Source organism: Zootoca vivipara, chromosome 12, assembly GCF_963506605.1.
Source record: "Zootoca vivipara chromosome 12, rZooViv1.1, whole genome shotgun sequence".
NCBI lineage: Eukaryota > Metazoa > Chordata > Lepidosauria > Squamata > Lacertidae > Zootoca > Zootoca vivipara.
Genome location: NC_083287.1, coordinates 27,310,487 through 27,326,207, shown reverse-complemented (window position 1 = coordinate 27,326,207; position 15,721 = coordinate 27,310,487). Strand labels below are relative to the sequence as shown.

General features: G+C 41.6%; 1 protein-coding gene across 1 annotated transcript in view; it reads right to left on the bottom strand.

Annotated features, from left to right (window-relative positions):
- Positions 1-13,164, bottom strand: part of MEOX2 (mesenchyme homeobox 2) — a 63,345-nt gene extending 50,181 nt beyond the window's left edge. The window contains exon 1 of the mRNA XM_035129342.2: positions 12,491-13,164. Coding sequence (XP_034985233.1) covers positions 12,491-13,040 — 550 coding nt within the window. The 5' untranslated portion in view covers positions 13,041-13,164. The remainder of the gene's footprint in view (positions 1-12,490) is intronic.
- Positions 13,165-15,721: the final 2,557 nt, after the last annotated feature.

The window sequence follows — 15,721 nt, the reverse complement described above, 5'->3', positions numbered from 1 at the left end:
GTCAACCTGTTCAAATACTCCAAATTAAAACCAATTTAATTTGGCTACATAAACCCCACAGCTTCTATTAAAGTATTAATAAATTCAAAAATAATAAGATATGAAAGGAGAAAATATTGACGGTAAATAATACATTTCACACACCACACTCACAATGACAACTTCCACATTATCTTAGTGTTTTTCCCAAACAACATCTGAAGTTGTGACAATATAGAAACCCAGGATTCACCATTCTCCTGAGAGCTAAAGGGAATGTCATGCTGTAGGGTAGCCATTGATTTCAGTGGAACTTACTCACTGATTTATTGATTTCAGTAGAACTTACTCACAAGTAAATATGTTTAGGGCAATAGATTAGTTTTCAAACAGATTAGTTGTGTTCAGCATTTATTGACCTGGCATTTATTTTAAAATATAATGCACCAGCTAATTTATTTCCTTTTGTTCATGCGGATGGGACACTTACATGATCTGGTAGCCCATTTTTAAAAGTATGCTCTTTTATCAATAAAACTAACTGGTCCTTTGCATCTTTACCCGGAAGTACGGTAAGTGCCACTGCCTTCAGGATAGCAGCCTTACAATTTCTCGCAGGAACATCATAATCTTTTCCAGAAAATGTACACAAAAGACTCCGATTCCTCTAGTCCTGGATAAATTGACTTCAAAGCCTGCCCAATGTCTGAAAGCAAAGACTCTTTACTACAGAGCCAAACATTTCCTTGCCCAAGAAAAATATACAATCATAATACATTGATTAATCATCCTATTATTAAAATTTTGTCATATTATTGCTATGATCCCAGAATTTTCAGTGTTTTTCATTTGCACACATGGCAGTCTTTTTTAAAAAAAAGTTAGAAGGATCGTATTAATAGACTTTAAATGCTTCAATTAACATGAATATGTTTCTTTCATATATATCCCCAACCCAGCTTTCTGTTGTATGTTTATACAGAAATCTTATATGGGGCAATCTTAGCATTTGGTATCCAAAATGCTAGTATTGTTGCAGCAATCATGCTGTGCTACACTGATTCACCATAGAGAATATGCAGAATAAAATTTAACAGGTCCCATTATCAGCTTGATTCAATGATGGTCTAGGAAAACCAGCTTTATTGCTGTGACTAAACCCACCTTAGTACATTGCCAACTGAAAGACAAAGCAGCAGGATTCTTAATACCTATGAAAAATACAGTTTGGCTGAGTTACTATGCTTAATTCCGCTACCTTCTAATCTTTAATCATCCACCTCTTCAAAGGGCTCCTGTACTTTTTCTTAGTATTTTAGGAAGCCATTCAAACCCAGTATCCCCTGGGGTGAGTGGAGTTTAGAATAGGGAGATTTCTGCCTCGGCTGGGATGAGCCTGGGCTCAGCCAAAGCTATACAGGCAGAATTCCTTCATCCACAGGGCTGGCCCTATTATGAGGCAGAGTGAGCCAGCTGCCTCAGGCAGCAGATGCTGAAGTTATGAGAGGCATGTGGCCTGTACGCCCTATGCTAGACTGCTGGTGCAGTGGGCTACATTTTCCTTTCACCAGTATTGGATTAAGATTAAATTGCCAGTCCAACTGCCTTCTGTATGGGCCTTGGGGAAGGACACCATCTTGTCCTTCGCCTCAAGCAGCAAAATGTCTTGAGCCGGCCCTCTTCATCCTTATACGTGTCAGCTCAGCTGGGGCTCAACCAGGTAAACTCAAGGCAGCTGAGCTAATACTTGTGTAAGTCTCCAAAAAAGGGTCTGGTATAGGATAGAACAGGGGGAGACTTACTCCCATCCCAAACCCTATTCAGCTTGGTCACATGAGCAACCATCCAGTGGAAGCTGCACCGCAAAAAGGATGGCGTAAGTCAAACTAGTTTAAAGACTTGTTTCCCCTCTCCAGGCTCAGGCTGGCTCAGGAGCCAGTTGCCCTGCTCCTGAATGGAGTTTGGAATAGGCTTATACCAGCCTAATGTAGCCTGGTGTAAATTATGCTGGCTCCCTACATTCTGGGATCACTCAGTCCATTAAAAAGACAAAGGCATTTGTGATAAGTCTATCAGAACACCTTCGATATCACAAGGTCTATTCAATAGACCTTCGATAGACTTCGAAAGACTTCACTAACACAAAGGTCTATTTAACTAAGGGGTTATGTTTGTTATTTAATATACACAAAACCGAGATCAATGACATTTCTTTTTTTTAATAAAAAAAGTTGTTTCTAATTTAATATGTTGCTTACATGACATAGGAAAGTGTTTATCGCTTCCCTGGTTATAGGAGACCAATAGCAAAGTGCAATTGTCCTGTGTCTTTTTTCCAGAAAGCACAGCATGGAAACCATGAAGGACATCTTTGATAATTTCAAACTGAAGACAAGCAGAGAACAGAATTACAGCACAATGCTAACCATGTCTACTCAGAAGTAATTCCTATTCCATCCTCCCAGGTAACGGGACTCAGGATTGCAGCCTTAGGGAACAATCCCCAAACCACACTACTGCAGGAGAGTTCTGCTGCCATGAAAGTCCTCGCTGCACTTGATGAAAGCACAGGCAGTCAGGAAACTACCGTACCATCTGCAAAGTCAGTAGAAACCACCAACCCACTCAACGAAACAGGTCATTATGGAGTCAAGGAAGAGCTGGCAGTAGATCCACTGGTTCAAAAACTGGCCCATAAGCAGGTGAGGAGCCTGGCGAAATCTCCTGTATTTTTGAGAACAGAACATGAAAAGAATGGTCTCTCTCCCTGCTTCCAGCAGAGATGTTTTAAAAACTATCCATATATTCCTTTCTATGCCAGGACCACTTTAGCCTACAGTATTTTGAAAGTCTTTCTTAGAGGAAGAAACATCCGCTGTACCATACATATCCATTTATTTACTAGATTTTAACACATGCACATTGCTGTAATACTCAAACGGGGAATAACAAGAAGTTACTTTATGGAAGCCTTGATTTATAACTACATTGTTTCCACCTGTATACACATAACGAAAGCTACTAGATTTCAATTCCATGACAAACTTTGGAGATTTTTAAATACATTGTTGACGGTGAGCTACACAGCACAATTTTTCTCCTTTTAAGGGAGTAATGCGGTAGGCTTAATTTCTGGTGCAAATTGCAGTTCTCTTGTCAATGCTGAAAATTATTGTAGACCCACTGATTTACTATCTACCTGGAGTAATGTACTTAAGTTAATCATGCCCCTTGATTCTACTCTGATTATGACTTGCTTGGATACAACCTTGCATGTGTATTCATTAGTTTTTCCTCCTGTCATACCAGAAAGAAGTTCCTTATTAGCAAAATATTTTTCTTTTAATGCTTATTTGGCTTCCAGGGTAGTTTCCCTGGGTGGTATTAGTTGAATCAAAGTCATAGCTGTCAAGATCTCCCTTTTTTAAAGTGAAATTCCCTTATACTGAATAGACTTCCTCGCGAGAAAAGGGAAAACTTGAAAACTATGATCAAAGTATGTTCTTCGGAAGCTGGCTTTGAGCACCAGTGGCAGACATGTTACAAATATGTCTGTAAACGTGACATGAAGGTCAGCAACATCAACCCTGCCACGTGGGAATCCCTTGCAGACAACCGCGGCGCCTAGAGACAGTCAGTCGGGTCTTGCCTCCATAGCAGTGACCAGAGGAGCAGTGACCGTGGTACATCTGCAGCAGCACAACTGGACACCTTCATCTGCCCCAGCTACAATAAAACATGTTTCTCCTGTACTGGTCTCTACAGCCACAGCAGACACTGTAAGCGACAGTTTGACTTCACCCCCAAAGGTGCACTCCTCCATTGTCTCCCGAGACAGATGGATGCCAACCACATTTTAGTTATTTCAATGAAACCAATTTTTTTTATTAAAAAGTATATTGCCAATTATTATTATTTTCCGTTAAAAAACAGCATGAGCTGCAGTGGAGTAGATCCAAATGGAAAAGGATAGATACTGAAACTCATTTGAATATCCTGGTTGCCTTGCTATTCTTCTACTGTTTTAAAGGGGTTCTGCAACTTCTGTAAAAGCTGCTTGAATGCTGGCAGACTGAAAGATAGGAGGCATAGGCCCCTTCTATTGTAAACATCCATGGGTTATTGTGTTACACGCTCATTAGGAATATACAAACATTAAGCTTTGGAGTTAAAGCCCTCTGTTCTACTGCCTCTGCATTATTACTAGCACATTTTAAAATAATATTTTGCAGTAAAGAAAATAAATAAACTCTCCACCCTTATTCTCCTGGCGCACCTCAACTCCTACCGCTATTTTCCACCTGTTGCTGAAACTGAAGGCATATCCCAGGTTCACCAAAGCTGCAATACCAACAGGATATCCATCGAAAATAAACTTGTTTATAATTATTGGGTTTAATAGCAGAAGGAAAGAACCATCTTGCATTTTCTGCATCTGTGTACCCTGCAGCCAAACAGAACCCCTAAGTCCTACAACTAGGTTCAATACTGAAAGTCAGATAAACTCTTTCCTACTTTACTCGCTTTCGTATGACTAAGTCAGTTTACTGCATTAAAATGTATTAAAAATGAAGAGCTTCATCAGACTTATTTTTAGAACCATGCGAATAATAAATCCCAAATATGGTATTTCATCTAGTTCAGAAAACTGGCCCATGCATACCCAGTGGGGCGAAGCGCTTGTTGCCCCTCTTCTTCCCCTTATATCACCCACTGCTATTGAGGATAATTCCTGATCTCTGCGCAAACCTCACGTATGCCAGTAGGCTTGCTCAAAACAACAACTTATTTGCAGTTGCTAACATTATTTGCAGCAATCTGCATAAGATTCTCTTCTGAGCACAAAGCCAGCGGATAGAGTTGTATTTAAGCAGCGGCTCCTTACTATGGTTGACTGTTCATCCTGGCTTTTATATGACGGTTGGAGGGAAAGAGCACAGGGTAAAATAAAATCCATTGTTTTCACTATGTTTAAAATACAGTGGAAACTATTTGTAATGTTTAGAAATTGGCCTATATACCAGATTTTTTTCCAGAATTTTCTTTTTCTTTTTTTATTTTTTTTAAAAAACACTGCAATTTGTCCTGACCCTAAAAATATTAAGGAATGCTCAATTTGCTGTGGTTCTATTTTCGTTTGCCAACATGACAACGGATAAACAGAAGTAACGATAAAACAAAAGGAATTTAATTTGTAAATGACAGATGCAAAATTATTCTGGGCCAGCAGTATATATAAAACTATACTATACCACTGTAAAGGTACACATTTTTCTTTAATTATGTCTTAAATGTGCAGTTTTCTGAATGCAACTTTGCTTGGGTGTGTTACTAGCCAGTTCAGATTAAAGATGGGGACTTATTGGCAGTTACAGGCATTTTACTACAAGACAAACCCAAACTAGATAAGCATTCTAATTCTAAAATGCATAAAAACAGAAGGTAATTTGAAGTGTCAACACATAAGCAAAACTTAACTCGCCTTTGTCTTATATGGTCTCATACTGAACTAAGTAATCTCATACCGTTTGCATAGGCAGTGTATTATCTTCTACCCTAATTTGTAAAATTAAGTTCAATTGAAATCCATGTACTGTACTATTCTTCCACACAAATGAGATTATACAGCACAATCTTTACACAAGTTTACTGACTGTCATTGTTTGCATAGCTGCCAAGTTCTCCCTTTTTTTAAGGGAAATTCCCTTATGCTGAATAGGCTTCCTCGTGAGAAAAGGGAAAACTTGGCAGCTATGTTGTTTGCAGGTGAGATTCAGTTTCATACTGGCAAATTTAGCTTACCCAATTAGTGGGTCGGGAAGACTTCCGCAACATATCCTTTCCGCTGAAAGTTCAGACCTTTCGCGATAAGGAAAGTGTTGTGGAGATGCATTGGAGAGTGTGGGATAACACTTGTTTTGGTGCAACATCATCTAACCTCCTAGTAAACAAATCACAATGAATGCTGAATAAACAAGTCCTCTGGAAGCAGTGTAGTCCCATGGATTGCAATGCGGGCCTTTCTCTAGTAAGTGCATTCAGAACCACAACCTAAGAGTTTTTCAAATTAAAATTCCAAAAGTATTTTAATGCACTTCAATTATTTTAAAGCTGTTTTGATGTATCATAGAGAAAGTTCAGAAAAGCACACAGCTTGTCTTAGTACCCACATATGCTTTTGAACTGTGTTTTTTTAAGTCATAGTTTCTTACACCACATTATAAGACAAGGGACATGGTGGTTAGATGTTCAAACTAAATATTTTTAAAATCCTATGTATACATGCAAACAGCCTACCTAATTCAACCCAGTGCTCTCCCGAGGTTCCACAATTCCCATCATCCCTGATCATGGGGCTGTACTACCTGGAGCTGATGGGAGTTGTTATCTAACAAAATTTAGAGCAGGCATCCCCAAACTGCGGCCCTCCAGATGTTTTGGCCTACAACTCCCATGTTCCCTAGCTAACAGGACCAGTGGTCAGGGATGATGGGGATTATAGTCCAAAACATCTGGAGGGCTGAAGTTTGGGGATGCCTGATCTAGAGGGTACCAGGTTGAGGAAGACTGCTCTAGAGTATGTCTCAAGTTGTTCTTTGGAAAGTAGTGGGTTTTATCATTCACACAGCATAGTTCCAAGTGTGATTGCATTGTTTTCAATGGAGGCTACTCCAAAATAAGTGAGCATAGAATTGCACATTGATTCAAAAACCACTTTGTACCAAAATGATCTTATCTTCTAATGTGTAATTATAATATTCGTGAAAAGCATTAGAAAAATATACTGTAAATAAAAATGTCTTGTTTAGAAACTTATATAGCATTTCATATTTTCATATTAAGAATAATTATTAGCCTCGCACTATAATTATAAGCATATTCAAAGCAATATTATTTGCCTTTAAAAGCAGGCACTTGTGTTATTTGTGTTTTGACTCACAAAAGGAAACTCCAACCCTAAATGCCTCCATCCTAATCTAGAGCTCCATTCAATATATGGTAGATATAAAGTTCAAGGAGACTTGCAGTTTCCACATTCAGGAGCTCCGAACTTATCACAGAGGCGCACAAACAGATAGGTGTTTCATACTATTCTAAATGGGAAATCCCTTCCTTGCATGTTTCAGAGTTCTATATGCCTAGCAGAATACCCGCACATACAATGTACTACTAGAAATAAGTGGTACTGTAATCAATGGGCTTTGTTGTCATATCCCACATTTTGGATTTGGGTTATCAGGGCTGGACCAATACATTTAGCTGCCTCAAGTTGGACAGCAAGTTCTCCATCCCCATCAAGGTTGACCAAGTTATTTTGGTATTTGAGGCAGAAACTCTCCTAAGCACCTTTCACCCTCCCCAGCAATAACAAAACAATAAATCGCATAATAGTCAATTTGCTACCATTTCATGATACCCATGTCTGAGGAGGCTGCCTAATGGTAGGATTTGTATTTGACCCTGTATTTATAGGAATTGTTTTAAAGTTACTATGTTACCAGTGAAGTATTTGATTAATCTAATTAAGCCGAAATTTTGGCCTGAATCAAGACATATGTACAATACATCGCTCCCTCTCTCTTTCTTTGTGATAACTAGTTTACTTTGGGCTCATGTATATTGGAAAGCAACCCCAAAGACTACAGGAAAAGCTACTTTTGAATTCAGGGAAGCTTTCAAAAGCAGCTTGTAATAATATGGCGTTGTAGTCTGCTGCTCCAAAGGGGGGGGGGAAATACCACTGGGCACACATATGGCCTTGGCTGGGGTTAAAAGAACTAATTTAGGTATGCCAAAGGCTGGGACATGTGGGGATTTTAATTTCTTCTTCTTTGAGCACCAGACCACCCATTGTGCCATATAAAATGTGCTTTTAAAAGTCCCCTTAATTTCAAAAGTGGTTTGCCATTTGGCATGGAGAGGTGATGTTTGAGAAACACAAGCCCAATGTCCCCCATGAGAATGGGGAACGAGTTGTGCTGTTCTTTGGATTCTACTCTTAAGATGCGCCTGTATGGCATCTTTGGTTCCTGGCCTATAGGATTTTGGTGTTTTTGTTCAAGATGAATGATAATAATAAAAAAACAAGCATAATGAACAAATTAGCTCTGTCTGAAAGAAAAACACACATAGCAAATATATTGTGCTTGTACTGTAGAAGCATGCTGAAAAGTTTGAGAACTCTGATGTTTGGAGAGTCATCATTAAAAGTAACAAAAAAATCACACTATTAACAGGCATTTATCAAATCATTTTCTCATAAGCGATATTTTTAATAAGTATGTTGGTGCATGTATTTTTAAAAGGCATTTCTTGGAAATTACAGTATAGCAAATATTTTGGAAGTAATCCATCGAATGCTACCGCTGCACAACGTTTGGAATTCATGCAAGACTCCAGGTCGCTAAATTGAAATTGTGCAACAGTAGTATGTACCAGGTTCTAAACAGATTATTACAGAATTATCAGTCATTGATTCCAATGGATTTAAGGATACCTAATTCTGTGTGATGTGAGGATAGCATGTGGTAGTTTAAGTTTGGATCTCAGGGTTGCAAAATAGTTCGCGAACATGGGAAAAATAGTTACAGGTAGGTAGCTGTGTTGGTCTGACGTAGTCAAAACAAAAAATAAATAAAAAATTCATTCCAGTAGCACCTTAGAGACCAACTAAATTTGTCATTGGTATGCGCTTTCGTGTGCATGCACACTTCTTCAGGTATCATTTGCTTACTTTTGGGATTAATATATTTAATATTACTGAATATTAATTTCTGCTTCCATATTGCATATTGCCCACCCTTCCTCAAATTCTTAGTTGGCTCAGCATTCAACAGTTTGCAAATGCCTAATTTTGTTGCCAGTATTAAATGAATTCTAAGAACAGACCAGCCACTTGGAGACTTTTATTTATTTATTTTTAAAATGTTTTCCCCCGCAACATGCACTTTCTTAAATATGTAACTGTTATTATTCAAAATGCTATCAAATAATAAAAAAGGTATTTCCGTATTCTTATAAAATTGCTTTCTTATTACATTTATCCATTCAAGTCTCCCTGATAATATCTGATATTTAAGAAGCTCTAAGTGCAGCTTATCAGTTGGGTCAAGAAGCAATCCAAAATAAATAATAAAATGATTTACATTTCAAACTCCATCTTGATACTTGTAAAGCAAGAACCACTGAATTAAACAGGCCCGGCTTGATTATAAAGTGCAAGTCCTTTGTAATAGTGGATTGCTTGTATTCATCTCTAACTATAAACTACATTTTAACGAACAGTGAAATAAAGATACAGTAAGTGTAGACAAAAAGCTAGAGATGAAAATTGTAGCATACGTAAGGATTCATTTTGCATGACAGATCAAATAAATAAATGTTAAACAAAATGAATAAAGGCTTCTACTTGGCCATTGTTATCCTCATTAACATAGGTGAATTAACCCCCGCATTTAAATTTAAATTTGTTTGCAACATATACCCACAATTATTACAAAAATGCTCAGCACTACAGCGTTGAATTCAGAGGTTTTGATATGAAAGAAGTGCAGTGATGGACGACATAGATCATTTAAAAGGAAAGAAGTTAAACTGATTAAAGATTGTTGTTTTTCTCATGCTAAGTTATATTACATCAGCGAAAGATACTATCAGAAGGGAGCTACTGCAGACACATGGAGGAACTGTCAGCAGTTGTCTGCTAGTTTTGATGACTGAATTTCCCATCCTGATATCATGTACAGATCATGTTGGAAACAGATGACAGTTTCCTGTGATGCTACTGCAACCAGTCAAATACAGAGGTCCTTTTAACCTGTTGAAAGTCAATACAAGGGCAAAAATTTAGTCTATTCATTGCTCTGCAAATGTACCTACTGTTGCAAGTTATAACTACCAGTGTACCGAAACACAAACGCGTTGCTTTTGCTACTGCCAGGATTTCTAATGGGAGAAAAATTTGTACAACTGTGATGCCAGATGAAGAAAATTACTTACAATTGTTCATTGTCAACACCACTGTAAATACACGCAGATACATTTTTGGGAAAGACTGTTGAGTTCTTTGGGATATAGAGGTTCTAACAAATGCAGTGGTCTAATTCATGCCTGTTTAGAATCTACACCTTAGGCATTGTCCTGGTTATTTGTACACAACAATTTTCAAACGTAGGTATTAATCCATAGGCGTTCAAGTTTCAAGGAAAATTAAATAGCAATTTGAAGTCTAATCTCTATTTGTACGGGAAAGTGACCCCCACAAAAATCATTATTTCAATTATGTCAGAAAGATACACCGATTTGAAGCAGTATATATATATATATATATATATATATATATATATAATTTACATACTGAATAAAATTCTGCCAAAAAACCTTTTGAAATGTTCAAAACTATGTAACTGTTCTAATTTAATATTGGTAATTGCCATCCATTGTTAAACACGTTTTGTTACATACTGTGTACTGTTCTGAAATACACAGAAGCCATCCGTGAAGGCAGCATTTGCATAATGAAGTCTATAATAGTGAAGAATTTTGATAATTTAGACAAATTTAAGCCAGCAATTTTAGACAGATTACTGGGAAGTCAGCTTCACTAAATTGCTTTTTCTAGGTAATGTTTGATATGACCTGGATCTAAGGCTGTAATCCTAAACAGGATTCCTGTTCCTATGAATACATTTAGGATTGTGTTTTTACTTTGGGTTAATTGTATTACAGAATATTACTAAATGCAATTCAACTTTAAATATATGAGTTTTTGGATTTCAATAAAAGCTAAATATTAATATTTTCCTCAAATTGTGATGAGCCGTTTTCTTAAAATTTTGCATTGTAAGAAGTTATTCTTCTTGTTCTTCTGCCAATTAAAATTTATTTCTCCTTGAAATAATAAATAAATTACCAACTTACACATGTGAAAAAATATGTAATTACTCACTCTTTATATAAATACACAATTTCTGTTTGCAGATAATTCAGTGTTCTCAGATAAGCAAGACCTTTTTTCATAAATCACAGGATAGAAATAATAACTACAACACTGTAAAATAACTGGCACAGAAAATTGCTCAAAAAGGATATAAAACTACAAAATGTAGATAATTTCAAATATGAGGTTTCTACTACTTATTCTAGCAATAAATGACACAAGACAAGGTCAAGGCTTTCCTTGTGAACTTTTCATACTGTCGGAACTCGCCTGTTACTTTCTCTTTCTAAGCATTGCTTCATTTATCTTCCTGTGTGTGTGTGTGTGTGTGCGCGCGCTCGTGCGTGCTCGTGCATGCACAAACACATCTTACCTTTAGCAGTTTTACTATGGGACTGACATCTTTCATTTCTAGCTTCCCACTTGGAATTTTGCAGCATATTTAAAACATTTTACAGAATCACAGAATTTGTTGTAGGAGATATGCAATCCAGATAAATGCACATATCAAATTTACCTTTAAAACTATAGGACATATAAAATAAACTCTGAAGTGAATGAAACTTCCATGTAAGTGTATTTGATCTCAGAATACCACTAAATTTAAATATATTGAATTTACTTTCAAGTAAATGTCTTAAGAACTGAAATGTAATTGCAGATATTCTACACTTTTTGCTTTACATTGTTATTGGTTACTTGATCAAAATTGAAATTCTATTCTATTTCGTCCTAAATGATGTTTTATGCTCTGTATAGAGGACTATGTACAGTATAAAAAGCGGAATTTATTGTGGGTATTTAAATAGTACACATACTATTCTGTTTGTAGTCCCTACCTGAAGAAGTTGTGCTATCTGGATGATATAGTTTACCTCGTATCTATTATACAAGTAGTACTGTAAACATCTGCATTACACATGAGAAACATGTACTTCTAATTTATCAGTTTTTGTGCTTTTTAGAGGCAGGAATCAGGTTCTTCTACTATCTCATTTTAGACATAAAACTGTTTACATATTTGTGTGTACCCTCTTAATCCATAAAACCAACCAAAAGAATAACTACAAGTTTCTTCCAGGGATAGAACTTGTCTCCAATTTTGCAATGGTTCAGCTATATATTAGGCAGCCCTAAAGGGCAACGGGCTCCATGACTGCTAGTGGCACTTCTTCCAAAAGCGCGCAGCAGCCCGCGACTCCGAACAGGAGGGAAACAAAAATCTGGGAAAAGGAGGACTGAATGGAACCCCCGGTGTCAGAGACGCACACGCTAATCCAGATTCCGAAACAAGTCTCTCCACCCCGCCTCGCCGGCAAACGATTTTACGGTCCACCTCCTGATGGTCCCTGCATCTCTCTGCCCGCGATGAAAGGTCTATAAGGCGATGCGTCAAGCGCTTCTGCTCTCCACGTCTCCCCAAAGGTGACTTAAACCTCACCAAAAGAGCGCACACGAGGCCACTTTCTTCGCCAACAGCCCGATCCACCCGGGGGTGGGTTTCCCCTTCCTGCCCCCCGCACCCACCTACCCACCCACCCACCCAAGAAAAGAGACGAGGGGCGCGCTTACCTGAGCTGTCGCTTTTCCGTTTGCCCGCGCGCTTCTCGGTTTCCACCGGCGACAGCGCCTGCCTGCCATAATCTCCCGGAGCGCACGCCGCCCCCGTCGGGGTACTGGTCCCCAGGCTGGATGAGTTCGAGCACAGTCCCGGGGGGCTACTGCCCAGCTCCGGGGGTCCACCCGAGTCGGGCTGCAGACACAGGCTGTGCCTGGCCGAGGAGGGCGGCGGCGGAGGGGGAGGCGGCGGCGGCGAAGCCATCTGCGGAATGTGCCAGTTCGTCTGCAAAGACTGGTGTTGCTGCTGCTGCTGCTGCTGCGCCTGGTGATGGTGGTGGTGGTGGTGGTGATGGTGGTGCCCCCGGTGATGCTGGCTGCCGAACATGCCCTCCTCGTTGGGGTATCCCGCGATGATGCAAGAGGAGGCCGAAGGCGAGAGCTCCGGGTAGGACATGTGATCGGAGCGGCCGTGCAGGGCGAGCGCCGACTGCGAGAACGGGTGCAAGCCCTGGCCCGGGGCATGGTGCGGGCTGCGCAGGCAGCCGAAGAGCGTGTGATCCATGGCGGCGCGCAACGCGGCTCCGCGCCGCGGCCCCGCTGCGAAGGGAAGCCCGCGGTTCAAGAGCCGCCGGGGCGCTGCGTTCTCCTCCCAGCCAGCCACCCCCGAAGCCACGGGATGCCGCCGCCGCCGCCGCCGCCGCGCGCTCGACAATAATCCAGGGCTTGTGCGCCCAAGTGGGGCCTCGATCGGATGCTCCCGACGTCGGGCGGGCGCGCTGTCCGCCGGCGGCAGAAAGGAGGTGGTCCCGCGCAAGTGCTCCGAGGGGGAAGCGGCTCGCCGAGGTTATAAATACAGGAGTGTGTAACGTGAGCCGGGGGCTGGCTTAGCGGCGCGGCGGCACTGACCACATGCGAGCTGCCTCCGCGCGCCAGCCCAGCAGCCACCCAACCCAGCGGCCGCCCGCGGCTCCCCTCGCCCTGACCCTGGCTCAGCCTCTGAGGCGAGATCGTGAGGCACGGCGAGCTGCGGCTGATAGGGAGCCCCGGGCAGGAACAGGGGGGGACCCGCTTCCGCCCACCGTCGCCGCTCCTCCGTGGCAGAGGGGGCCAATGGGGCAGGCGGACAGGGCGGCTGCTCCGGCCAGGGTCCCTCCTTCCGCCCCTTTGGCCCGGAGGGAGAGCGCAGATGAGCAGGTGCCACGAGGAGGAGGAGGAGGTTACTGCTCCCTATATCTGGGGGGCACAGGGTGGGTGGGACCCAGCCATTGGCGTAGGCAAGGAGGGGGGCAGCTGCCTGCCTCCACCCCTATATCAAGTAAATCAATAAAAATACTGCTCCCTGCTAACATAAATCCTGGCTACGCCCATGGACCCAGTCTGGCAGGCCAGGAAGCGGAGGCCAAGAGGACAGAGCCAGGATCTCCCTTGGGGACAGCCGTCCAGTGCAAAATGGGATTGGACCTTTGCGCAAGCAGTGACTCTTTTGGGCCACATCTTCTCTCTGGGGGAGAGGATAGGGTTTGCTAAGAGTGGGGCTGGCGGGCAGCAAGACGCAATGTCTCTCGGGGCGGCCTTGTGGGCCTGCTCCCTCTTAGCGGAGACCAGGACCGCGGCCTCTTCTTCCCCACTGGCTTGTCCGCTCTCATCCGCTCACCCGCACTTCCCCATCGAACCAGCCGCCATTGCCAGGCCAACCCAGAAATAAAGTGGCCGTGTGAAGAGGCTGCCGTGCCGAGAGCAGCTGTTTTCCCCTTTGGCTCATTTGCCTGCGCTCTCCCTTTGAACAGGCGGGATTTGGAGGAGGAAGTTGTAGGGGGCTTCCTACAAGAGTAGGCCCTCTGTCTCTTGTGCACCCACTTTCTCACCCACACAAGGCTTCCCAAAGTTCCCCACGGGGGACTTTGTAGCTGGTGGCACTTGAGCAGACCATGCTGGGGCCTGAGCAGCTGGCCTATGGTCCTGATCCTAGCCCTGCTGAGAGGACACTTAGAAATCTGCAAAAGGCAGCATTATGCGTTACAGCGTACCCATTTCACCTTGTCAAGGGTTTTATTTGTGCTTTTCTTATCTTTTGAACCAAGCTGAGATCTTTGGATAAAGGACGGTATATAAATCTAATAAATAAAGAATGGCATACAAATCCATAAAAATAACACAATATCTGCCCTTGGGATTAGAATCTAAGAAAACATGGTGAAAGGAAAAGGGGGTGAGGAGGGAAGAGGCAAACAAGCAAACTCAGGCACCAAATTCTTAATGTTACAAAATTCTTATAATGGTGGGCTTGGATGGAAGTTTTGTGCTACACAACCTCACATATATATCCTGTGTCTAAAAAAAACCCAGGAAGGAGTGGGGATGCCACATGAATATACAATGTTAACATCTACCATTGTATGCTTTGTTGGCTAATAAAATTATGTCTCTGTCATCCTCCCAACAGGATTTCAAAATTAATCTCTATGGTGCAGTATGTTGGCTGCTTCCCCATCCCCACACTAGTTAATTTGCAATACTGTATGGGGAAAGCAATGTAATCCGGGGGTTAAGGTATGTAATCTGTGCTGAACAAATGTTGAGGTTCTCCCCTCCTGGCTAAATATTAGACTTCTCCCTAATGGCTGTAGAACATGTACCAAGGATGGATTTATATGTAGTAAGTTTGTGCTCTGTTTGCCCCACTCTTTTGCCCAAACAGTGCTTGTCACAAAGGATGCAAGAAATGTAAGCCTGATCTGAAGTTATGCTAATGTTAAACAGGGGCACTCTATTTGGAGTGATTGAAGTTTCATAATTCTTTTGTCAGCCCTTGTGAGCCTGAATGTGTATATACATATCAATAAAATGGGTTGTATCTAACCACCGCTGACAAGAGGCATCATCCCAGTATCATTATGGAGCTTTTAATTGTTTCTCCAAGACGTGGATAACTTGGGCTCATTCCAGGGGTAGGCAACCTAAGGCCCGGGGGCTGGATGTGGTCCAATCGCCTTCTCAATTCGGCCCGCAGATGGTCCGGGAATCAGTGTGCTTTTACATGAGTAGAATGTGCTCTTTTATTTAAAATGCATCTCTGGGTTATTTGTGGGGCCTGCCTGGTGTTTTTACATGAGTAGAATGTGTGCTTTTATTTAAAATGCAACTCTGGGTTATTTGTGCGGCATAAGAATTCGTTCATCCCCCCCCCCAAAAAAATATAGTCCAGCCCACCACATGATCTGAGGGACGGTGGACCGGCCCACA